This window comes from Balaenoptera acutorostrata, chromosome 12 (assembly GCF_949987535.1).
Source record: "Balaenoptera acutorostrata chromosome 12, mBalAcu1.1, whole genome shotgun sequence".
Classification (NCBI taxonomy): Eukaryota; Metazoa; Chordata; class Mammalia; order Artiodactyla; family Balaenopteridae; genus Balaenoptera; species Balaenoptera acutorostrata.
In genome coordinates this window covers 67364271-67389734 of record NC_080075.1, presented here as the reverse complement: position 1 = coordinate 67389734, position 25464 = coordinate 67364271, and the positions used below count along the sequence as shown (strand labels likewise).

At 39.7% G+C, this 25464-nt stretch overlaps 2 protein-coding genes across 13 annotated transcripts in view; both read left to right on the top strand.

The window, feature by feature from the left end:
- Window positions 1-25464, top strand: part of LTBP1 (latent transforming growth factor beta binding protein 1) — a 432848-nt gene that overhangs the window by 273620 nt on the left and 133764 nt on the right. For 4 of the 12 annotated variants that reach the window (XM_057557920.1, XM_057557922.1, XM_057557918.1 and 1 more), the window contains 6 exons: window positions 3457-3579; window positions 12479-12646; window positions 15406-15630; window positions 17793-17815; window positions 22477-22576; window positions 23397-23495. In XM_057557920.1, coding sequence (XP_057413903.1) covers window positions 3457-3579; window positions 12479-12646; window positions 15406-15630; window positions 17793-17815; window positions 22477-22576; window positions 23397-23495 — 738 coding nt within the window. The remainder of the gene's footprint in view (window positions 1-3456; window positions 3580-12478; window positions 12647-15405; window positions 15631-17792; window positions 17816-22476; window positions 22577-23396; window positions 23496-25464) is intronic. The other 8 variants (XM_057557919.1, XM_057557925.1, XM_057557923.1 and 5 more) reach the window with 3 other exon arrangements.
- On the top strand, window positions 19618-21030 carry LOC103009374 (GA-binding protein alpha chain-like). The gene is given in 2 exon segments (XM_057557928.1): window positions 19618-20369; window positions 20372-21030. Coding segments are annotated over 2 exon segments (1350 nt in total). The 5' UTR covers window positions 19618-19678.

Sequence of the window (25464 nt, the reverse complement as noted above, 5' to 3'; positions counted from 1 at the left end):
AGAAAGAGGAAGGCTGATGATCACACCCTAGTGGGAACATGAGGGGAAACAGTGGTCCAGCCTTTTTGACCACAACTGGCTGGTTACCCAAATTTGAGGTTTAAGTGGGGACATACAATAGGGACTTCGCTTGTACCACGTAAGCCCCAACTGGACTTGGCACTCTTCCTGGTCCTTCATGGTGGTTCTCTTAAAGAGAATGAGTTATAGGGGGATATTTTCAATTACATGCTGTGCATAAATGTGCGTTATAATACAGCACACACTCTGATCAGAAGTAAGATGGGCAGGTGCTGGACCATATGCTGGTCCAGGTGTCATCTAGCTATACCAATTTCCAGCTGCATGCAAGCTGGAATGCTGTAGAATTTACACAACAAACATGGGTTGTCATTTGAATATCATTGAAAATGTCATATTGTCATGTGTCGGGTAAAATATGTCCATGTAGATATCTTTGGCTACGTAGAATGTGAAATATAAGCAAATAGTGATTTATTGCAGGCTGCATTTGCCTTTTTATGTGACGATTCTGCTAGTAATGTTTTGCTACCATGGCGTTCAGTTTAATGTAGAAAATTAACATTTTAGGATCCTTAATAGAAGTTTTATTAGAATTAATGATTGAGAGAAGTAAATATAATTTCACATGGAAACACTAATAGCCAAGTCTGTTAACTGTTAAGCTTCTTAAGCCACCCTGAATAAAATAGATGACTACTAATATTTTTTTACTTTTAACTTGTCACATTCTGTTTATTTTTAATTACCTTTGAAAATGACTCTATAATCTTTTTTTAAAAATTGCCACATTTTCGTCTCTCCTCTTCCAAATCATTTTGATTTCCCCTTGGGCCACTGACTTAGTCCATTGGGGCTGCTGTAACAAAATACCACCAACTGGGAAGCTTAGAAACAGCAGGTATTTATTGCTCAGAGTTCTGGAGGCGGGTAAGTCCCAGATCAAGGCACCAGCATGGCCACCTTCTGGTGAGGCCCCTCTTCCGGTTACAGATGTCTCCATTGTGTCCTCAAATGGTGGAAGGGACTAGGGATCTCTCTGGAGCCCCTTTTATAAGGCAGTAATCCCATTCAGGAGGGTTCTTCCCTCATGACTGAAACACCCTGCAAGGGCCTCACCTACTAATACCATCACCTTTGGGGAGGGTTAGGATTTCAACATATGAATCTGGCGGTGGGGTGGGGGGCACAAAACGTTGAGACCATAGCAATCACCACATGCAGATGACCTTGAGACTCTGTTTCCAGCGATGCTTTCCTTTCACTTTATTCCTGAATCTGCTGCTGTGGCTGGATATTTATACAATACTTGAGTATCCCAGCATGAACTTCTAGTGTAAACCTTACCTCTTTTTTTTTTTTTTAACCTCTTTATTGGAGTATAATTGCTCCACAATGGTGTGTTAGTTTCTGCTTTATAACAAAGTGAATCAGCTATACATATACATATATCCCCAAATCTCCTCCCTCTTGCGTCTCCCTTCCACCCTCCCTATCCCACCCCTCTAGGTGGTCACAAAGCACCAAGCTGATCTCCCTGTGCTATGCGGCTGCTTCCCACTAGTTATCGATTTTACATTTGGTAGTGTATATATGTCCATGCCACTCTCTCACTTCGTCCCAGCTTACCCTTCCCCCTCCCCATGTCCTCAAGTCCGTTCTCTACATCTGCGTCTTTATTCCTGTCCTGCACCTAGGTTCTTCAGAACCATTTTTCTTTTTTTTTAGATTCCATATATGTGTGTTAGCATACGGTATTTGTTTTTCTCTTTCTGACTTACTTCACTCTGTATGACAGTCTCTAGGTCCATCCACCTCACTACAAATAACTGAATTTCGTTTCTTTTTATGGCTGAGTAATATTCCATTGTATATATGTGCCACATCTTCTTTATCCATTCATCTGTCGATGGACACTTAGGTTGCTTCCATGTCCTGGCTATTGTAAATAGAGCTGCAGTGAACATTGTGGTACATGACTGTTTTTGAATTATGGTTTTCTCAGGGTATATGCCCAGTAGTGGGATTGCTGGGTCGTATGGTAGTTCTATTTTTAGTTTTTTAAGGAACCTCCATACTGTTCTCCATAGTGGCTGTATCAATTTACATTCCCACCCACAGTGCAAGAGGGTTCCCTTTTCTCCACACCCTCTCCAGCATGTATTGTTTGTAGATTTTTTGATGATGGCCATTCTGACCGGTGTGAGGTGATACCTCATTGTAGTTTTGATTTGCATTTCTCTAATGATTAGTGATGTTGAGCATTCTTTCATGTGGAAAACTTATCTCTTCATCTGCCTTTTTCCTTCACAGAACTTTCTACAAAACCAATAGTGTCGTTTCCTCTTTGCTCAGATTAGAAGCCTCAAGCGCATCTTTGACCCTCTTCTAATCCAGTGCCCGTGTTGGCCAGTCAGACACCAAACACCATGCACTGTCAGTTGTTCCTTCAAAAACAAACAAACAAAAAACAAAACTTCATTGCTTCTCTTCCTGATTATTCTCACTAACCTGGCTTGTCACCAGTCTCATACGAGCTTTATTCCTTCAGTGATCAAACTTTTAATCTCATCTCACCAAGCCATGTGCTGGCCAGATGTGTTTCCCTAGAGCCCGCCCTTGATTATATCTTCCTCCTGCTCACAAACCTTTCGTATATTTCCCTGTTTTCAATAAAATTGGATCCAAACCTAGCCTGGCTTTAACCAGCTCTTTTTCCAACTATTCACCTTCCTGAAACTTCTTTTCCAGCCAACGGTTTGACTCATGATTTCCTTCCTGATCCCTTTCCTTCTCCAGTCTCTGTCGCTCATGCTCTGATGTCCACCCATGTAGATCATTCACCCCTTCCTGCCCATCCATCTGGCTTCTCCCCCAATTCAACACCTGATGAAGTCTTACCTCCTTCTCCGTGCTGCAGTCTCCCTTACCTCCACCTTCCTTTAGTAGCTCTTATTTGTCTATACAGGCAATTTCATAATTTAATTTCTTCAGGTTTATGACCTTTCTTCTGATTGTGATAACGATTTTCCCTGCTTTAATTTTTACATAGTTATAGGCACAACTAGACTATAAGTGTCTCCAGGGCGAGAGTCTTCGCCTTACCTGTATGCCCTATAATACTTAAAAAACACTAACACTGAAATATAAGCTCTGTGAAGGCTGGCATCTTTGGTCAGTTTTGTTCACTGGTAAGTCTCTAGTATCTAGCATAGAACCAGGTACATAGTAGGTGCATAGTAAATATTTGCTAAACTGTAGATGTTCAGTAAATGTTTGATTTGATTAAACTGGTGCTGCATTAAAAGTTGCTTGCATCTCTTACTTACTATAACTGAGAGGTGTTATAGTGATAAAGACAGGGAATGCAATTTACAGCCAGAATCTGTTCCATAGAGCTTGACTTCTCTTTCTAAAAGAATTGTTTTCCTGCAGATATTAATGAATGCCAACTACAGGGTGTGTGCCCTAATGGTGAGTGTTTGAATACCATGGGCAGCTATAGATGTACCTGCAAAATAGGATTTGGGCCAGATCCTACCTTCTCAAGTTGTGTTCGTAAGTAATGATCACTTTTTATTACTATTTTGCATCTGTTTTTTTTGGGGGGGGTGGGAACTGGGAAGTATCCAAAAGAAGGTAAATACTCAGCGGTCAACTGAATATTGTAAATATGCAGGAAAATGTCATTAAAATGACAGGAGGGAGGAGGCGGCCTGATATACTACAATAAATCTATGTTTATTTTAAAAATGCATTTTTATTGTGTTCAGAAAAAATGACAGCTTAAACTTAAGGTAGAGAACAAGCACACAGAGGAATTATACTTATGCAAAGAAAACAGTTAATTAAAATTAGCATACCTAAGACATGAAAACAGATTTTTCCTTCATGAGTATTTTAAGCATTATTTAGGTGGAGTGAAACTTTGTCCCAGCTTCTGTCTTTAATTAGTCCAAATTCTGAGTCACTTCTGTCTGATTTAATGAGGTTTCACTGTACTTTCTTGGTTAGAAGAGTCTGGGAAATAGTTAGCAAGGCTCTGTGTTTCAGATTTTTTTATTCAGTTCTAATTTCAAATATTCTATTCTGTTGTCCTCAAAAACCACTGATATGTGTCCCTGAAGTTAAACTATTTTGCCTTACAAATCTGTCTCTAAGATTTTTTTTTTTAACTTGTTAAGGATAAAAATCCTCCATCAAATCTTATGTTCTAATATTGGTACAGAAAATGTAGTTTCTCCGAAAAGACACTCTTGCCACAAAACCTAATCCAGTGTAATCAATACAGATCACCTGACAATTAGAGATGTATGCATTTTAGATGTAAAGTGCTCAGACACAGAATTTTTTAAGACTACCTTATTTTTAGGGTACTTGTGCCCATTATTACAAAGTAGGTAAATGCAACAGATTTTTCCAAGTCACATACGATTAAAGGTTAAACATTTTAAACTAATGCATGGCAGAAAACTGTCGAGATAATGTTAAGAGCAATCCTGCATTAATTTTTGTCTTGCTAGGTTTTTGTTTTTATTTACCTGTTTTTATAATGTGGCATTGGTATATGTTAAGTTGTATCTTTCTGGTCCCCAGTTTTAAATTTGTCATATCATCAAGGCATATTTTTCATGAAGGTACGATCGTTTGCTTTTAACTGTGCATCTCTAACTCTGTGCCCTAAGGTGATGGATAGACATGGTGAAATAAAGACAAATGTAATAAAATAAAAATGGCAATCTCATTCATTACTTTTAGATGAGTTTGTTGAGTGTTTTGGAACATTGTTACTAATTGCTACTATTTTCCTTTGAAACCTGTCAAATACAGATTAGGAAATTTTGCACATAAGTTCCTCCGTGTTCTTTCACAGGCAGTTCTGATCATAAAGCAGGCAGACACCTAAGTATAGGGCTTTTTTTGGCGGGTGGTAAAATTAGACTGTAAAATTATGCTTGCATACAAGGTACACTTGAAAACTGATGCAAGGATTTGGAAATTTCAGGCCAAAAATCACATTGTTGACAATATCCAGATAATTTAGGGATAACTTCTGGCTGATTGGAATTACATGAGTAGAGTATTGTAAATACAGTTATATAATTTAAGCATAAAAGATTTTTAGAGTTTGAATATAGAATTTGCTGTGAATATTTGTTTTTCCTTAAATAATTTGCTTTGTAGTCTGGTTAAAATTACTACATTGAACGTTGTAGATTAGGTACACTTAGAGGACTGGTCGCAAAGTGTTTTATTTGACTAGATCTGATGTCTAGAGCTAAGGGCAGACATCCAGGTTTTAATAAGATTGTAGAAACCTGCCAATGAGATATTTGAAACACACTCTCCTTAGCATTTATTTTCCCTGTCATTGCCCAGATAATACTGAACTTATTAAACAACCATCCATTCGTATTTGAAAAATAAATAATTCAATTTTATGGTTCAGCTACAACAGCTGAAACGATAAGTATTAGGAGACGTTTGTTGCTAGTTAAATGTTCCCGTTTAGAGTCTGAAGTTAAAACCTGGGCTCTTTACCAGCGTTGAGTGGGCAGATTTATTTCTCTTTCCTCTGAATTTACCACATGTAATATCATAGAGATATGTAAAATCTTTCAGGATTTGTGACTTGGTTCAAACCAGTCTGATTTGTGGGTGAAACATATTTTGAAGAAGTTGATAGGGACGTCTGAAGAGCAAGAATGTCTTGAGAAAGAATGAGGGGAGAAGGTGATACCTACCAAGTAGGGGAAAAAAGTACTGGCAAGTTGGTGGTACCCTTGATAGTCATGGGGGAAGTAGCAGAAGGAGACCGGGGGTCACACATGCGCACACACGCATGCACAGACGCGCACACAGACGCACAAAGGCACTGAGCAAAGCTATCTATCATTTGGAGTAAATGCTCTTGCAAGATATAAAAACAGCCTTGGATAGACCGTGGAAGCAGATGGAGGAGATTGACCACGTTTGCTCAGGCAGCATGAATTTCGGGCATATCCAGGCCATAAAAGGTGTGGCTGACTCTGTGAACTCAGAGAAATGCACTTGGCAGTGGCCGAGGAGCAATGGGAAGCTCTCCCTGTTCTCGAATACGCGGAGGTGAACACCCTCAGAATTCCTTGACTGCAGCCAAAGGTTGCAACCACTTCACTTTCTCTCCTTGCCCGCGCCCTGTCCTTGACTTAGCCAAGCTGAAAGAAGAAAGTAGGAGGGTTCTGGCGTTTGCTGTCTCCGACCTCTGTGTCTGTGGATGAGGGCGCTGCTGCAGTAGCGTTCTCCAGACCTGCTCCTGCCTCTCTGTGGGGAAAGGTGAAACTCCAGGATTTCTCAGAGCCAATCCAAGAAAAGTATAATAACCTGTGCAGTCAGAGTAGGAAAGCTTTCTGACTTTTTAAGCTGCAATTAATTTTCTTCAGAAATTCAAGAGCTCCAGGATGAATGCTGGGGAGGGTGTGTCCACAGGTTCAAAGGGCCCAGGTAAAAGAATTTTGAGCCTGCATATTTGCTGTTTCATAATATTCTTGACCCATGGACTTGGTGCTCACTGACAGAAATAGAGGGTTAGAGAGGAGATGTGCTTCTGCCCTAACTCTGGAAATCATGAGATGCCGAACTCATCCCTTAGAAAAGCCAGTCATGTTCATGAACATCATTTCTTTTTAGTTTCTGCAGCTTCCTTATGAGATATGAATTATTTTACACAATAGGAAACGGAAGCTAGGAGAGTTTAAGTAACCTTTCAAGATCATATAGCTTGTAAATGACATTTGAGGTTTAAAATTGGGTTTTGTGCCTCTAACTTTAGGATTCTAGATCAGGGATTGGTAAATTATAGCCCGTGGGCAAAATCTGTCCCACCGTCTGTTTTTGTAAATAGTTTTATTGGAACACAGCCATGTCCATTCATTTACATACTGTCTAAGGCTGCTTTCATGCTGCCGTGGCAGAGCTGAGAAGTTGAAACAGTGACCAAATGGGCCACAAAGCCTAAAATATTTATCTTGCCTTTCACAGAGAAAATTTGCTGACTTTTGGGCTAGATCAGTGCTGTCCAATAGAACTTTCTGTGATGATAGACAGTGCAGATACAGAACATTTCTGATGTGATAGACACTAGTCACAAGTGGCTGGTGTGACTAAGGAATTGAATTTTAAATTGTATCTCATTTAAATTTTATCGAAGTAGTAGTATGTGGCTAGGGGCTAACAAATTGGATCTCATAGTTCTAGATCCTTTTTTTTTTTTTTTTTTTTTTTAATAAAGCTGATTGGGTAAATGACTGCTAGATCTCTCTAGCAGAGAGAGAAAAATGGGCTTTCCTTCTTGACTTGGTGGTTTTGTCCATGGTGACGTTGTTCTCCCCAGAAATGAGGCTTGGAGCCTCTGTGTCACCTCTGACTGTCATCTCCTTTGGTCTCCAAGAAAGTCATTAGATCTTCATAATCGATTTTCTGCCTTTTCCTCTCTTCCCACCTCCTCTGTGGCTGTCTCAGCTTAGGCTCCTAGTTTTCCTCACTTAGTAGTCTCACAGCATCATGGCCTTGAGGTTGTACAGACAGATCTGTGCCAACTGTTTGCTCCCATATAAAAGCAGTAACAACCAAAACCGTGACAGTAATGTAGTAATCTTTACTGTGTACTTACTAAGTGCCAGGTACTGTGATAAGTACTTTATATAGAGTATCAAATAAAATACTTACAAGATTTCTATGAAGCTTGTAGTGTTGTTCTTCCTGTTTTAGAAATGAAGAAGTTGAGGCACAGAGAGTTTAAGGATCTTTCCAAAAGTCACACAGCCTGTAAGCGGTAGAGCCCAAATTTGAAACTCAACTTGTCTCACTCCACAAGCTGAGCCTTTAATCAGGAAGAGGAAACTGGTCTGAATTGACAGGAGCAAGTCATCTATTTAAGCAGAGCCACTATTTCGTCTCACTGTAAAATGCTGGTCTGACTCTGCAATGGCCTCAGAATCATTGTTCTTTTTAAAATTTTGGTTCTCGCAGAATTTATTTTTTAATAACCCGTTTCCTGAAAAGGGTGCCTGTGGGCTCTTACTTCCCTAGGAAAGTCATCTGTCACTCCTTCTAACAGTGTTACTTGCTCCCCACACCTGCATCCCAGCACTCATCCCATTAGGACTTTAAGCTTTAATGGCATGAAACCCTAATGCGGAATTTCATCCAAGAAGTGGAATAAATATATTGGAGGTGTTTGGGGGAGGTGGGGAGTGAAAACAAACTAGTAGGAGAGGCTAGCTTATATGCTGTCTCCTCAAGTCTTCTCTGTTTTTCAGCTTCTTCCAAGTACCAGGTTAATTTATATCTGCTTAATAATATTTACATTTATGTTTGAATTGATAAGAGCAGCATGGCTTTGAAAGTATAATCAGAGTTGGTTGTACGACCCTATAATTAAGTACAAGTTGGTTAATACGTTATTGGGGAGCCCAAATGTGAGAACCGTAGCATCTTACCTTCTTACGGTGGTTTGTTATGGAATCACCGTCAGCATTGGATATATGGTGAAGATTCAATACTATACTTGGGTATAGAGCTATATGTTTATTTCTTTGGAAGATTTTTCCCATGTCTGTCGCCAGGAGCAAAAGATTTGTTTTCCTGACTGACTGATGTGGCATTTCTAGTAGGGTTTATGCTTCTGAAATGTTTTTCCCTCTATACAGAGTACCTGAATCTGTGCACCTGAATCTTAGCAACACATCCTACAAAAAATACAATCTGCAAAACCCATATTTCAGGGTACCTACATATATGAACCTACCAGCACGCTTTGTAATTCCTCCTCATTACTCTGTCCCATTCCCATTTCCACCAATTCTTTAGCAATCTTTGGGCAATATTGATTTTTTTTTTAGTATAGTGTAAATCCTTATGATGCAATAGACTATATAATCGTGTTTATTATATTTTAAATAATAAATGTAGTATACTAATGAATTAGCCTTTACAACCAGCCTTTCAATCTGTGGTTAAAGATACTCAGACAGTAGAAACACCAATCATGCATCATTCTAGGTAGCATATTGTTCCTGGGTTTATGTATCATGTTGAATGTGAAAGTGCTAGAGGTGTTTAATGAAATAAGTGAATTGCCATATTAGTCATTTGAAATGATAAAAGAATAACTGGTGACTTAGGCGTTAAAATAGAGGCCATTTTAAAGGGTACATCCTGTTAGAAATCTGAGGGAGGCATAAATTAACACTTTTTGATCCACATAATTGTAGAGCAAAGAAAATTTGAATCATAGGAGCATTAGTAAAATTTAGGTATGTAAGCCAGACCTTCCCAATGACTTCCTCCTGGGATTTCTTCCATCTTTGAAGGAGCAGATTTTTTTATTAGTTAATGGTTTATTCTTATGTGTGCTTGGGGCGAAGCACAATGTTTAGTTGCAACATGGTCTGATGTTCCCTGACACACCAACAGCTGAGTTTTGATGACTCTGTGAGCCAATGATTCTTATTCCCCTTAAAGACCCCCACTTGAAGTGTGTTGGAAGCTGTCATGAAAAAAGAAAAACACCAGTACCCTAGCACTTAGGGAGAATCTCTGGGTTAGGAAATGATGCAAGGAGAAAAACCTGTAAAACAGAGACCTTTCAGGAGAAGATGTTTAGGAGGAATTAGCTTGTTTGACTTCTGTCATTATTCTCCACATGATAAAATGCCTAAAATTTTGCTTCTTCTGTGTGTGTGTGTGTGTGTGTGTGCCACGCATGGAGCCTGAACCAGAGACTTGCTTTAATGAACAAGCAATCTCTTATAATTCACTTACACACAAATACACATACTAATCCCTTAAAAACTGAATTGTTGATTTGGAGTTTGGGGTTAATCTGGGCGGTAGGCCTGATATGTTACTTTAAAGTAGAGTCCTTGGATAGAGGAGCAGAGTTAGTGTCACAGGGATGGTGCCTAAGGTAGTATCACTACCCTGGATATGAGGGCGAGGTGGATACCAGGGAGCGAGCGTGGACAAGTCAGCGCAAGGGGCCAGCGTCACCGTCTGCCAGTGTCCAGGGTTTGGGGAAACTCTCTGCTCTGCTTTAAAAGGCCCTTGTTCTTGGAATCTAGAACTAACCTTAATGCGATTAGTGTTATAATTAATCCCTACCACGTGTAAAATAGGCTCTTGTGAGTTGACCTGATGTTGTTTCTATGGAAATGTGTGTTGTGAATTCCAAACACTTTGGTTGGAGAAGAAATTTTGGAGCAAAATCCTTGGTGAGCTGATTATCCTAGGACTATGTATATGTTCTTAAGATTATACAACTTACATATAGAGACAGACACACACCCATATGCTATATAAGTGATGGTCAGTCATTCCAGAAACTTATCCTTTTGGGGGTAATAACCATACTCTTAAGTTTTCTTTTTCTTTTCTTCTGTGACCTTTAATCTTTCATAGCTGACTTGCACAGACTCCAGAAAGTGAGTAGGAGAAGGGAGAGGAAAAGACTCAAACTTCTCCCTTTTACCACATTTTTAGTAGTCTTGGGCAAACCTGGCCTTATTGGAGGAACTAAGTTTTGAAGCCTTAGGAAGGTCTCCTCTGCTCCACCCTCCAATTCACCTATATCCTTTTTTCGACTGTTTTCACTTTGTTGAAATTCTACCACTACAGCAGTGATCAAGTCGTGTACAAATGCCCTTGAGAGGATGGAGATACCTGCTTTTATTAATAAGGCAGGCTGACGTGTATTTTGTGTCTACTCTGAACCAAACGTTTAGCACATGATATTTTGAGTCTATACATTGAGCTTGTCACCTATAAGTGAGGGAGTTATTGAGGCTCAGCCAGTGTATTACTTAGCATTCTCTCCAGAGAAATGGAGCCAATAGCGTGGGTGGATGAGAAGGGATTTTTAAGGAATTGGCTCACATGAATGTGGAGGTTGGCAAGCCCCAATCTGCAGGGTAGGCTGGCAGCCTGGAGGTCCTGGGAACAGCTAATGTTGCAGCCAGAGTCTGAAGGCTGTCTGCTGGCAAAATTCCTTCTTCCTCTGGGGAGATCAGTCTCTTTTTCTCCTAAGGCCTTCAGCTGCTTGGATAAGGCGCACCCACATCCTGGAGAGTCATCTGCTTGACTCAAAATCTACTAATTTAAATGTTAATCTCATGTGAAAAATACCTTCACATCAACATTCAGACCTGTCTTTGACCAGCTGTCTAGGTTCCGTGGCCCAGTCAAGTTGACACATAAACCATTGCAGCCAGTCTAAGTGACTTCTGTAGGTTATATTGCTGGCAAGTGGTAGACCCACTATGTGAGCCCAGGTCTGTCTGGCTCTAAAAACCCTTGCTCTCTTCACTGTGCTGTAGTGCTTTCATTGAATCAGGTTGTTTCTTGTAGCAGAGATGTCAGTCATTTTGTGGGAATGAAAATTTAGCTCTGAGCGGGAAAGGAAGGTGATTTGGAAGTGCCAGGTGCTAGAGGAATTGGGTAAGGGAAAGACAAATTGGGAAAAGCTCATTCGGACGGTGATGCAGTAGAGAAGAGCTTTTGTTGACATGGGGAATGAACAGAGAGGTGACCATCAAGCTTGGTCTATTCAGCAGTGTTGACTTGGCCTGGAACTGGATCTGCAGAACATTCTCCATGCACATTTACTCTAGAAAATGATCTTTGTGAAGGCAGGGACGTGTCTTTCTTATTCTCATATTTGCCCTATGTGCCCAGTAGCCGTTAGATTAATGAAGTCTCATCTACTAAATTTATAGAAGAAGAATCAGAATGAGAACTTAGGTATTGGATGACTGTGGGCTGATGTGCTTTTGCGATGTTTCCTGAGGGGTTGAGGATGTCATCTGTTCCTTCTCTGGTGTGCTGTCTGGCTGGACCGGGGGCCTTGTGTGGCATTGCCAGTCAGAAGCTGTCCTCTGCCTCCCATTTGCTGGTCGCTGGCCTAGGATGAGACTGGATAGGGCCCTGCAGGCTCTCACGGTCCTCCAAGCAAGAAGAGTGATAGCTGATTTGTAGTATCTACTATGTTCAGTTCCTGATTTTCCATGATACCTGGCTGTTTACCAAATTCTGCCCTAGAACTACCTCTCTTACGGCTAAATACAAGACAACAAATGAGGGTAGTGATTTTGATAATTAGGTTTTATAGTTAGGTTTATTTGGGCAGGTTTATTTTGGTTGAAATTATTTGTTCTCACTCATGCACACACAGTTGATTTTCAACACTTACTAAAGTGGAAGAAGGGACCAGACAGAGACAGGGACGTTTGATGTCCTGACTCTAAAACTCATTTGGTCAACTGACCCTAAATCAAGAAGGGTAGTGCCCTACATCCAGACAGATTTATTCTGAAGTATGACCTCTAATCCAAACTTTTAGGTTCATTTTACTATTATGTGAAATGTCGAACTGGTTTTTGTTGTTTCTTGGGTGACGTCAGGCCTTATCTCTCTGCTTCAGCGGATACCCCTGTGATCTCTGAGGAGAAAGGGCCCTGTTACCGACTTGTCAGTTCCGGAAGGCAGTGTATGCACCCTCTGTCTGTTCATCTCACCAAGCAGCTCTGCTGTTGTAGTGTGGGCAAGGCCTGGGGCCCACACTGTGAGAAATGTCCCCTTCCAGGCACAGGTAAGACATGCCCCGCTGTGTGCTCACATTCATTCCCGGCCACACAAGCACACAGGATGATTTGGGCAGCTTGGGTTCTTTGTGGTTTCTGACTTCAAAATTAGTTATTAATAATGCGATGTGTTTTTATCCCTTTTGTAAAAACCATGAACATATGAGGTTGAATCAGTGGAAAAAATTACACGCAAAGAGCTTTTCCCATTTGTGTGTAACATTAGATTTCCTTTTGGATGTTAAGAAAAGCCATTGCGTTTTATCCCTAGCTTCTAGGGCCCTAAGTCTGATGTTTGAAAGTGTGGAGAGACCAGAAGGCCCTGTTGGACTTGCACCTTCCTGATGATTGCTCACCGCCTGCACAGCAACTAGACCTGGTGCAGGTTAACGCTTTCACTCGTGTATTGAACGGGTGCCTCTCAGGTCCTGTTAAGAACATTGTGCTTGATTCCTCCAGTTGGAAATGGAGAAAATTATATTCACTATGAATATAATTGATCGAATTTATGCTCTGAAGATTAATAACTCAAGGGCAGATCCTGCCAAAGCTCCCATGAACTTCTGGGTGGGAGCTGAATATTAAGAAGTGATGATTCTTTATCCTTCAGTTGAGTACATAATGGCCTAATGCCCTGAAAGCATAAATTTATCTAAGTGCCTTGCTTATTCCAGGGAGTCACCAACTTCTCAAGCAGGGTCAAGTAGAGTTAAAGAGAAGAGAAAGAAATATACCTGCAAATACTGGGCATGATATTATCAAAAAAAGAGTGGCCCCAATTTCACTGGCATGGGGTAGGCATAAAAAAAGTCTACTCAGTTTCTTGTTCCATAACGTGCTTCCCACATAGGGAAGTGTATTAACTCTCACAGGGCCATTTAATGTCTTAAGCCTATAACTTGCACTGTTGCAGACAAGTTTTAAATATAAATTTAACTATCGTGAGCCACGTTTGTTGATGGCTAGGATCAGAAAAAACTGGTAAAGCAGAGACAGTATAATGTTGATGGTAGTTTGGTTTACTGGGTAAATTGACACATCTCCAGAAGGCCCTAGTATCCTCCTGTGGGATCTGATCCTCTCAGTGTTAAAAAGTAATAATCAATTAAATTCATGATCTTGATAATTCACAGACCCACTTTAAGTTCAATTTTGATAGCTTTTGTAACCCTTACATGAAGCATACATCAAGAAGGTAAATGTAACACTGGAAGACTTTTCCATAAAGCGCAGTAACTAAGTTTGAAAATAATATTAAAGACAAAATTTTGGCACTTAACCAGTTTTTAGATGTATGGTGATTTTCATAAGAGTAATGTTTAGTTCATTCATGCTTCAAATATTTGATAGAAAAACATTTTTGCTAGAAACATCTATTCTTCCACATGAAAACTGTATTTCATAGTTAAGCATAAAAATGAGGTTCTACCATTTAATGTGTGATCCTTAGAAAAACAAATTTTACCATGTTTTAAGGAGTATTTGGGGGTTTTATTTTTACCGAGAGCTAATTTTAGGTCCAGAACATTCAAGAGGAGATCTCTTGTTCAGTGGAAGTGAAAAGTGACTTATTTTACTTTCAGTTTTAAAAGTAGAAATAAAAACGTTGACCATGAGCTCCTTGGTGTCTGCATTTGGTAACTTGCCTCCAGCGCTGACACCAGAGGGCTTATTAGGTGGATTGTTCCTCCTCGGGCCACACACTGCCTTGCCGCTCTTGTCTTTCCCCTTGACTCATTCCTGGCGATTATGCGATGGAGGCTAGCAAATCACAGGTCCCCAGTCAACCTTTTTTTTTTCTTTTTTTAAAGCATACGAAACCACCTTCCTGGCGGGAATAGCAGTTCCGGGGCATAGAATATTTCCTAGCCCTCAGGATAATTCGACCAGTTGGTCATGGTCAGGCTTTTGCTCATTTGTCATCCCTCTCCTTGGAAATACCTACATTCTAACTTGGCGTGTCCTTTTTTCCTTTATTTCTACCCGTCATCTCTTTAGCATGTGTATTTCGCTGGATTCCTTTGCACCATCCTGAGAATCTCTCTTCAAAGCCACTTGCCCTGTTTCAATCCTTCTTAACCAGCCTCCCCATATCAGCTGATAATCTCCATCCTGGCTGAGTCCTTTGGTTTCTTCAACTGGAAACCAATTAGGATGATTTCAGCACCTCATTTCCCTCAATAGTGATTTCTTTTTCTTTTTTTTAACCTTCTTGCTAGTCATTTAACTTAGATGTTACTGAGTTCCTGGTTCATAACTAGTGAAATTACACCAAAGCAAGAGGGAACAGTCTGATTTTTGCTGATATTACACTCCCCCTGAGATATATATAATATATATAGTATGTTCTGTACCTAAAAATCTAATGTATTACATATATTTTATGTGTGTAATACATGATGTGATATAGAATATTCAATAGAAAATATGATATGTATGCTATCTCCTAATTTGTAGCTGACATATGTAATATATATAAAATATGTGCTCTCCAAATGCTATATATGCTATATATATATATAAAATTCTGATTGGGTAGGATAAGGAATTAACAGATGGAGAAATGTTTAGTAAAAGAAAGGGTTGGGTTTTTTCTGTAAATATGCAAGTTTGACAGAAATTCAAGCATTTTGCATCTGTTTTTGAAGTTTTTAAATGTAACTATATTAGTGATGATTTATTAAGAGATATTCATCATGCTGTTTTCCTCTGTATAAGTTTGCACTTTTAGATTTTTAAAAGGAATATTTTCCCATCCCAAATCTAGCTGCTTTTAAGGAAATCTGTCCTGGTGGAATGGGTTATACGGTATCTGGCGTTCATAGACGCAGGCCAATCCATCACCATGTAGGTAAAGGACCTGTATTTGTCAAGCCAAAGAACACTCAACCTGTTGCTAAAAGTACTCCTCCACCTCTCCCAGCCAAGGAAGAGCCAGTGGAGGCCCTGACCTTCTCCCGGGAACAGGGGCCAGGAGCGGCGGAGCCAGAAGGTAAGAGTGGAAATGGATCGCGGACCTAGCCATCTGTCTGTGGGTCTTTGCTTTGGTTTCCCCGCTTATAACCTCTAGAACAGGGGTTTTCAGCCTCAGCACTATTGACGATTCGGGGTGGATAGTTCTTTGATGTGAGGGGCTGCTCTGTGCATTGTAGTATGTTTAGCAACATCCCTGGCCTCTAACCTCTAGAAGCCAGTAGCACCCTCCCCCTCCCAGTTGCTACAACCAAAAAGGTGTCCAAGTATCACTAAGTGTCCCCTGAGGGCAGAATTACCCCTGATTGAGAACCACTGCTGCAGAGTAGTATGTACCTAGCAGGTGGCAGTATTCCACGGTCATCTCAGGACATTGTCTTGTGTTTGGGAGCTACTTTTTCTTGGTGTTTATTCCTGGAGAGTGATTCACATTTTTCAGGGAGTAGCCTGAATTCATTTCTGTGTCTACAGGGCCATTTAATAAATATGTATTTACTTTAAAAAATGGAATCCATAGACTTAAAAAAGTCAAAGCGTCAACTGAGCGTCCATGAAATAGAGTCTCACAGGCAGTCAGGGATAAGGGGAAGCAAAATGAAGAAAGACAGGATCAATGAAAGAGATCTTGGAGATCACCTGGTGAAGTCTATTAATTTACATTCTGAGAAACCAAGACTTAGAGCAACTGACTTGCCGATGTCATACAAAGAGTATGTGATATGACCAAGGAGCACATTTTTCCGAGGAAGTGCTTAAGGCCGCCTACTCCAGAGGGAGACTAGAGACAATGGGCTTTGACTCTCTGGTTCGGAAAGAGGGATTATCTATCTCCGTCTCTCCATAGAAACCAGCATGTTCAATACTTTGAATATCTTTGTCACCACAAAAGTGCTCACCCCAGATGGGAGGAACAAAAATCTTAGCATTGTGTGGAATAGGTATTGGCTTTAATAAAGCTCCTGTTGGCCTTTCACACTTGATTCTTAGGTCAGAATTCAAGGTGTCCATTTATGGGTTTTGTGAGGAGAGAAGGTGCCCAGGTTAGTGAGGCGCTGGGAGCTTGGCAAGGAAGAGAGGTCTCTTTTCAGGGCTCTGAACCTCTGTGTGTTCTAGCCTATTTTATTCCCCTCTCTCACTTGCTGCATTTCTCCTTGGTTAGGCAGACGAGGTAGGACCTCACCTAGAATTGACAGTGCTGGCCAGTTTGCTCCTGTGCACTTGGCCAGATGTTTGCACCTCCTGTGCTTTGGCACAAGCAGGAGGAAATGGGCTGTGGTCCAGATTCTTCCTCGAGTTTCTTGGTGGTGGGTTAGACAGGATAGAAGGTTAATTGACTTTTTCTAACCACAAGAACATTGCAGCAGTGGTAACAATCTGGTGCCCTGATTGGTTTTACAAGTTAATGCATCTACCTTTATACTAATGTTTATAGAGACGTTGACTCATGAGAAAAATCCCTGTGATTATTGATCTAAGGCTTAAGGACTAATTCTACATACTGATTTTTGAAAAGTGTTTCAAAATAGAAAGGCATAATCACTCCCGCCACCACCCTATAATAATGTCGATGATGGTGTAATCTGTGATTTGTTCAACATACTGATGCTAATCTCTCATTGGATCTTGCTGGCTTGTGATTTTTTTCATGATCTTGTTAGCATATCTTCCTGAAAATGCTCACAGGGCTTCATTAAAGATCACTATGCACTAAGAATGCAGCACCTTTTCTTTGGTCTCTTATTGAAATAGGGCGTTCTTTTTTAACAGTGACATCAGAAAGCATTGCAAACATTATTTATTATGTTAAGGATAAGTATAATGAATATGTTTGTTTTCCAAGGTGTGGGAAGTTCTACAAAATTGAGATTAGGCATGAAACAATGTACCAGGAAGTGTTGCCTCCTTTAACTTTTTTAGTTAGCAAGTGAGTTGGAAAGAACTTCATCACATCTGCTACCTGATCTCCTGTATTTGAGGAATGACATAGCACAGATACTTTTCCCCTGTCAGTCGTGTAAAATTCTCCAAAATGGTAGATGACCATAATTCTGCATTTGATTTAGTTTGATTCTTAATCCTGTTGGAGACATACTGAACTTTTGTTGCTTTTTAGAAAATGAAATATTGTGTAGTGGACTGTCTTAAATTGTACTAATGTCCTTCTTTCTTTTTTGATTTTAGTGGCAACTGTACCTCCTGAGAAGGTAATTTATTCATTGTTTGCAAGTCGTCTTTTGTTACCTTCAAAATGACTTTCTTCTAGATTATGTGTGATTTTTTAAGACTTAAATACAGTAACATGTCTATTATGCATTATTTGGTTTAAGGAAATATAGCATTCTTTCATTCAATAAATATTTATTGAGCACCTACTGTATAACTGGCACTACTCTGAATGTTAGGAAAACAGTAGAGAACAAATCAGACAAAACTCCTTGTTCTCATGGAACTTAAATCTAGGGAGGAAAAAACTATAGGACTGATGGGAATCAGGGGCTTAAATGAAATTCAAGGAGTCAGTTCATGGCCTGGACCATCTATGGAAAGAAAGGTTCTGACATGTTTATGTAATTGTGTATTCTCAGAGTGCATATATATACTGAGTGATGTACTTCTTAATTCAACTAATACTTGACGTGCATGTTTGAGTTAAACTGGAGTAGGAGCAGAGCTTACCCTTGAAATTTATAATCAAATGCTGGGATATTGCTTCTTTAAAATTTTAGAGAAATTTTAATCTATCTTTTTTTGGCACCAGAAAAAAGCTATGAATTGTGAGATTTATCAGTAGAAAATACTGGCATTTGCTGGAACTCTGTCCTATTTATGTAACATTGTTCCTTGTCTGAATATTTCTTTATTGGTAACATGAAAATTAGGTAATTATTAAATGTTTATACATTTGTGTAGTATTCATTCAGTTGGCAAGAATGCAGTAATTATTAGGATTTAGATGGGGCATATACATATGTGAATTATTATAAATAGTTTTTTAAATCTTTAGCTTATAAACAGGGGGATAAAATAACGTAAGTGTTAAAAGTGCTGAAAGAATACAGAAAAAAGGAACGATTTTAGACTGATAGCATCCAATAAGGAAAAATGTTACATTATATTGACCCCAAAAGAAGTACAACAGATATGCATATTTTACATGCATATTTGCAGCTCTTGGGTAGCATTTCCAAAGATCAGTGATGTACAGTAGTCTGCAGTTTTGTTGATTTTGAATTTCATTCTGGTTGATGAGTGGGAGGAATCCTTTAGCCCATGAGTGGGCCAGCCAGCTCCCTGACAACCTCATCTTATCTGATTTTGTTCTCCTCTGTTTATGATTGAGTTTATGGTAACTCTCATAAAGGATCTGAAACAGGGCCTGAGAATTTGCTTGTGTACTTTTCCTGCAGTTTATTTGGAGAGGAGGCAGTGGGGAAAATGCAACCATAGGCTTTGCAGTCTTGACTTTTTGCAGAGGTCTCACGATATTAAAGATTGATGAAGAGAAAGCAGGGTGGTCCCTTGATGGGAAATTACGTGCGCATAGGTGCAGTGGAGGGAGGGGACAGCAAGAGGTCAGTTAGGGGAGCAGGAGAGACTCTGTTAGAAAGAGAACTTGGTGGGGGGGACGCTGCTTTGTAAGACTTGGAACACCAAATTGCAGTTGCGGTCGGTGGGGAAATACCCTCCTCCTCAACTGGACCGTACATGTCAAGTGGAGAAGTGACATTGGTTAGGAAGTAGGAAGTCTTCCCCATGCTGCTGGGGGCGGGGAGTCGGGGGGCAGGTGTGGAATTCTGTCTGTAAGCTGCGGGAGTGGACTAACATCTGGTTATGGTCTGCTCCTTGCTGGCATTGACCATGGGCTGCAGGGTGTGGGGTGCAGTTGAGACTGACTCGGGTCACCTTTTAATAGGTAATAGAAAAGCTAGTCTGTATTCTTAAGAAGAGGGGGAGACTCACCGGACAGGAAGCGTCTCGGAGACAGTCGGCGACCGGACGGCTCTAGGTGAGACAGAAGCCAAACAAGAGGAGGAAGTGGAGGGGTCAGCTTTTGAAATACTTCAATCATGACGAAAAGAGAAGCAGAGGAGCTGATAGAAATTGAGATTGATGGAACAGAGAAACCAGAGTGCACAGAAGAAAGCATTGTTGAGCAAACCTACACTCCAGCCGAATGTGTAAGCCAGGCCATAGACATCAATGAGCCAATAGGCAATTTAAAGAAACTACTAGAACCAAGACTGCAGTGTTCTTTGGATGCTCATGAAATTTGCCTGCAAGATATACAGCTGGATCCAGAACGAAGTTTATTTGACCAAGGAGTAAAGACAGATGGACCTGTACAGCTAATTTCTTACCAAGGAATTGAACCAAAGCTAAACATCCTGGAAATTGTTAAACCTGCGGAAACAGTTGAAGTAGTTATTGATCCAGATGCCCACCATGCCAAAGCAGAAGCACATCTTGTTGAGGAAGCTCAAGTGACAACTCTTGATGGCACAAAACACATTACAACCATTTCAGATGAAACCTCAGAACAAGTGACGAGATGGGCTGCTGCTCTGGAAGGTTATAGGAAAGAGCAAGAACATCTTGGGATACCCTGTGATCCCATACAGTGGTCCACAGACCAAGTCCTGCATTGGGTGGTTTGGGTAATGAAGGAATTCAGCATAACCGATATAGACCTCACTACGCTGAATATTTCTGGAAGAGAACTCTGTAGTCTCAACCAAGAAGATTTTTTTCAGCGGGTTCCTCGGGAGAAATTCTCTGGAGTCATCTGGAACTTCTTCGAAAATATGTGTTGGCAAGCCAAGAGCAACAGATGAATGAGATAGTTACAATTGATCAACCTGTGCAAATTATTCCCACATCAGTGCAGTCTGCTACACCAACAGCCATTAAAGCTATAAATAGTAGTGCAAAGGCAGCTAAAGTACAAAGAGCTCCAAGGATTTCAGGAGAAGATAGAAGTTCACCTGGGAACAGAACAGGAAACAACGGCCAAATCCGACTGTGGCAGTTTTTGCTAGAACTTCTTACTGACAAGGATGCTCGAGACTGCATTTCTTGGGTTGGTGATGAAGGAGAATTTAAGCTAAATCAGCCCGAACTGGTTGCACAAAAATGGGGACAACGTAAAAATAAACCTACAACGAACTATGAGAAACTTAGTCGTGCATTAAGGTATTATTATGATGGGGACATGATTTGTAAAGTTCAAAGCAAGAGATTTGTATACAAGTTTGTCTGTGACTTGAAGACTCTTATTGGATGCAGTGCAGCAGAGTTGAACTGTTTGGTCACAGAATATGAACAGAAGAAACTTGCAAAGATGCAACTCCATGGAAATGCCCAGCCAGTCACAGCAGTAGCCCTGGCTACTGCGTCTCTGCAAACAGAAAAGGATAATTGAGCCCAGGACCTTTTGGGAGTCCAAGGTCTTTCTTAAATGTTAGAGCAAGTATTGCTCTTACCTTTATTACTGAATTTTAATCTTCTTTTATTTCTAGACTGTACAATCTGATGCATGATTTTTTTATAAATATTTCATACTCTTGTGAAAAAAAAAAAGAAGAGGGGGAAATGTGGGAAAAAGTAATAAGTGCTCAATGTTTCTAGAAGATGCATCACAGCAGGATTAACTGAGATGGGGAGAAAGAGGAAGCTTGGGAGGTCGATTAGATGACCACAGGAAACTGAGAATGAGAGAGTGAGTGCGCACGAGGGTAATGGGGGCTATGGATGTGGAAAAAGATGAACAAATATAAGGAATAGTGGAAATGGGCAGGGCTTGGAATGAGGAATGAAAGAGGGGGTACTAAAAAAGTGACTTTAAACCTGGACAGATTAATGACTGTGGCGTTAACAGAAATGAAGAAGGTGGAATCAGAGCCTGGATGCTTTGGGGAAGGGATGGGTTTGAGGAATTTGTGGAATATCTAAATGGAGTTACCATTATAAGCACTCATGCCTACACAATTGGGTCTTTGATGACATACTCAGGCAGGATATCTGTTTTATCAAAAGCAGAAAAGGTGGTAAGGTCAAAGGGAAACAGAGGCCAGGGGAGTGAGCCTTCTGGAAGATGACAGTGATTAAAGCAAGGAGTGCTTTAATCAGGAGTGGTGATGTGAGCGCTCTGGGCCCGCAGTGGTGTGAGTGAGGTCTCAGACCCTTACCTAGCCCGATTGTTCAGTCTGCAGGAGTCCTAAGGAGCTGTAACTGGAAACTGAGCCCTGGGTGCCAGTCTGTTTCTTTGCTTCTGGTCCAGAGGACAGGAGCGGTCAACAGGGTGTGTGAGGTGCTCCTCCAAGTCCCTATTTTTCTGTTGCTGTTTGACTACCAGTATTCTGAGAGGTGGAGGTGTAAAGTTACTGTAATGACTGACTGGCTTACTGTATTTTAATGTATTGTGTGTTCTTTGTTATGGCATGCCTGTATCCATTACCTACTCTGCGAAGTGTGGCTGGTCATTTCATTTGGGCAGAAGCCACATGTGAATGAGGCAATGGTGGAGTTCTCCTCTGGGGTCAGTTTTGCCTTGTTCCAGACCAAACATGGGCCCCTGAGCCAAGGCATTCGTTTAAAATGTCTGAAGAGACCTTTTGCTTTGGGCCCCCGGGAAATGGGTGAGGGTATGTGCACATGTCAGCACTGCTGGGAAAACTCAAGGGCTTAGTATAGTAGCAGCACAGCAATGGTTCATTTTTTTAAATTTCAAGCAGTTGCACAAGTTTTTGTGTACCTGTGATATTTGTTACCTTTCTAGGAGTAAAATTTATAAAAATAGTAATATGTGGAAACTAAAAATTCCTACTTTCTGTTTTCTTCTTTTTCTCTTTTTAATACAACCATCTAGGAAATACCTTCACTGGATCAAGAGAAAACCAAACTTGAGCCTAGTCAACCCCAGCTCTCTCCAGGCATTTCCACTATTCATCTGCATCCGCAGTTTCCAGGTAGCCTGTGTTGATTTGTGCTGTTTGTAAGAGTACTCTGAATAAAAGAGTAAGATGAGGATTTTTTTGTGTCTTTGGTTTTAAAGTTTTAATCAGGAGAGTTCCTAAGTGAAGTAAAATGTGAAATACACTTATGTATATTAATATACTCATATAATGTTAGTGTAAGTATGGTACAGTCAATCCTTCTTTATCCGTGGTTTCACTTTCTGCGGTCAGCTGCAGCCCAAAAATATTAAATGGAAAATTCCAGAAGTAAACAATCATACATTTTAAATTGTGCATTGTTCTGAGTAGCATGATGAAATCTTGTGCCGTCCTGCTCCATCCTGCCTGGGACGTGAATCATCCCTTTGTCCAGTATCCGTGCTCTATATGCTTCCTGCCCGTTAGTATAGGAAAAAACATAGTATATGTAGGGTTTGGTACTCTCTGCGGTTTCAGACATCCACTGGGGAGGTCTTAGAACATATCCCCCGTGGATAAGGGGAGACTACTATATTATAAGTATTATAATGATAAAATTTTTTCACTATTTTCTGTGGTCAGGAGTAGTATATATTATTAGAACGTTATTGAGGTTCATCATTTGATGAAGGGTCATTTTTCTTGGCTTCCAAATTGCTCTCAGATATTCTTGCTAAATGTTGAAACCAGGCCTACAGGCTAATACCATGAGCTTTAGGGACCCATAGCTGTTCCTGTATCCAAGAATTACTGTGGTATGTTGTTAGATTAAATTATGCTTGCATTTTGAAATGGGATCTCAATGCACATAATAGCCTTTAATTTTCATTTTATTCCCTCCTTCCTCGTATAGTAGTGATTGAAAAAACATCACCTCCTGTGCCTGTGGAAGTTGCTCCTGAAGCTTCAACATCAAGCGCCAGCCAAGTCATTGCACCTACTCAAGTAACAGGTAGGTGCAGTATTGATGTCACAGAGCCTGTGGAGGAGACGTGGACATGAACTTCATTTTAAATGTAGTGTCAAAACTGTATCACATGTATCACAAGATTGCTCATGGCAGAGTTAGTCATAAGAGCAAATATTTGGAAATAATCTAAATATTGTTTAAAGGAAGAATATGTTTAAACAAGTTATGGTACATATGCAGTGGAATATCACATAGCTATAAATGTTTTAAAGTATTCAATGTTGTGAGGAGATGCTTATGGCAAAATATTAAGAAATATAGAACACAGTGATTCCAATTTTATTTCTTAAATGTTTACAAACAGAAAAAGTTCATCACAGTGTTTAACCATCCCCAGTTGATAGGATCATGGATAACATTTATGCTCTCCAATATATTTTTATATATTTTAAAATTCTTTATAATAAACATATTTTAATCATTAGTGACAGATTATAAAGATTTATCATAATTTGTAACCAAGAGCCTAAAAGTTAATATCCTTAATGTATAGTGAGGTCTTATACATCAGCAATAAAAATGCTGATAGAAAAATGGAAATAATGTAATCAGGTAATTCATAGATAACATACCAAGAAACATATATGTAATAGGAAATTTCAACTTTACGAGTAGTCAAAGAAATGCAAATTAAAATGAGAATTCTTTATTCTTAACAAATTAGTATTTAATTTTTACTAGAGTGAAATTGAGGCTCTCACATGTTGCTGAAAGGAATGTAAACTAGTTCAACTTTTCTGGAAAGCACAAACTGGCAATATGTGTCAAGAACTTTAAAAATCTTCAGGACTTTTAAGTCAGTATCCCATATTAAAATAACTAGTATAAGGAAATAACGTCCCCCCAAACTGTTGTAATGGTTTATATAAATGGACACTTACCACAGCACCATGTATAATAGAGAAATAGAAAAAAAAAAACCTAAGTATTTAACTATAGGGGAATAGATAATTATATCTACATTGAAACAGTATGCTACCATCAAATACTACAGTATTTTTGAAGAATTTTTATTAAAATCTCTCAGAAAATGGTCACAAGATATTGTTAAATACAAGATGAAGTATATAGAAATGAAGGATACAGTGTATTAAACCATATACGTATAGCTGATTCACTTTGCTGTACAGTAGAAACTAACACAACATTGTAGAGCAGCTATACTCCAATAAAAATTTAAAAACAAACAAAAAAACACAAGGATTTACTGTACAGCCCAGGGAACTATATTCAATATCTTGTAATAACCTATAATGGAAAAGAATCTGAAGGAGAATATAAATATAAAAAAAAAGACATACATACATTGAGAAAATGCTAGAAGAAAATACACCAGATATTAGCAGTGATTATTTTTTGTAGTGGGGTCTGAGAGCTTCGGATGTTGTTTCATTTTAGAATTTTTTGTGTATTCCACATATTCTTGTGTGGAAATATAGTATTATAATCAGAGAAAATATCACTAAGATGTATCACAGCAGCTTAAGTTCCTGATGTCATTGCAGGATGAGGCTGGCAATGAGGTTGGCAGAAGCTAATAGAGGAGTTTGCAGCCTCCCTTAGAATTTCACCTCTTCAGAAACATGACATGCATCATTTCCAATAGAAATGTGCTTGGTTAGATGTGTTAATTAGTGGGATTGTGGTGATCATTTCACAATGTATACATATTAAAATATCAAGTTGTACACCTTAAATACATACAGCTTTTATATGTTTTAAAAAACCAAAAACTTTTACCCATTTTCTCAAAATTGTGGATGTAATTTCTCTTAGATACTTGAACTGATACAGCAGACTAGAAAGTGTTTTTAAAAAGCACCCCGGCCCCAGGGTGCAATGCAGTTGACTAAATAGTGCAGAGTCGCATCATGGACCCAGCAGTGTGTTTTCACTTACTTCAGGGATACCCTCAAGGCACAGCTGCACCCAGAGCCATGGTCTTCCCACG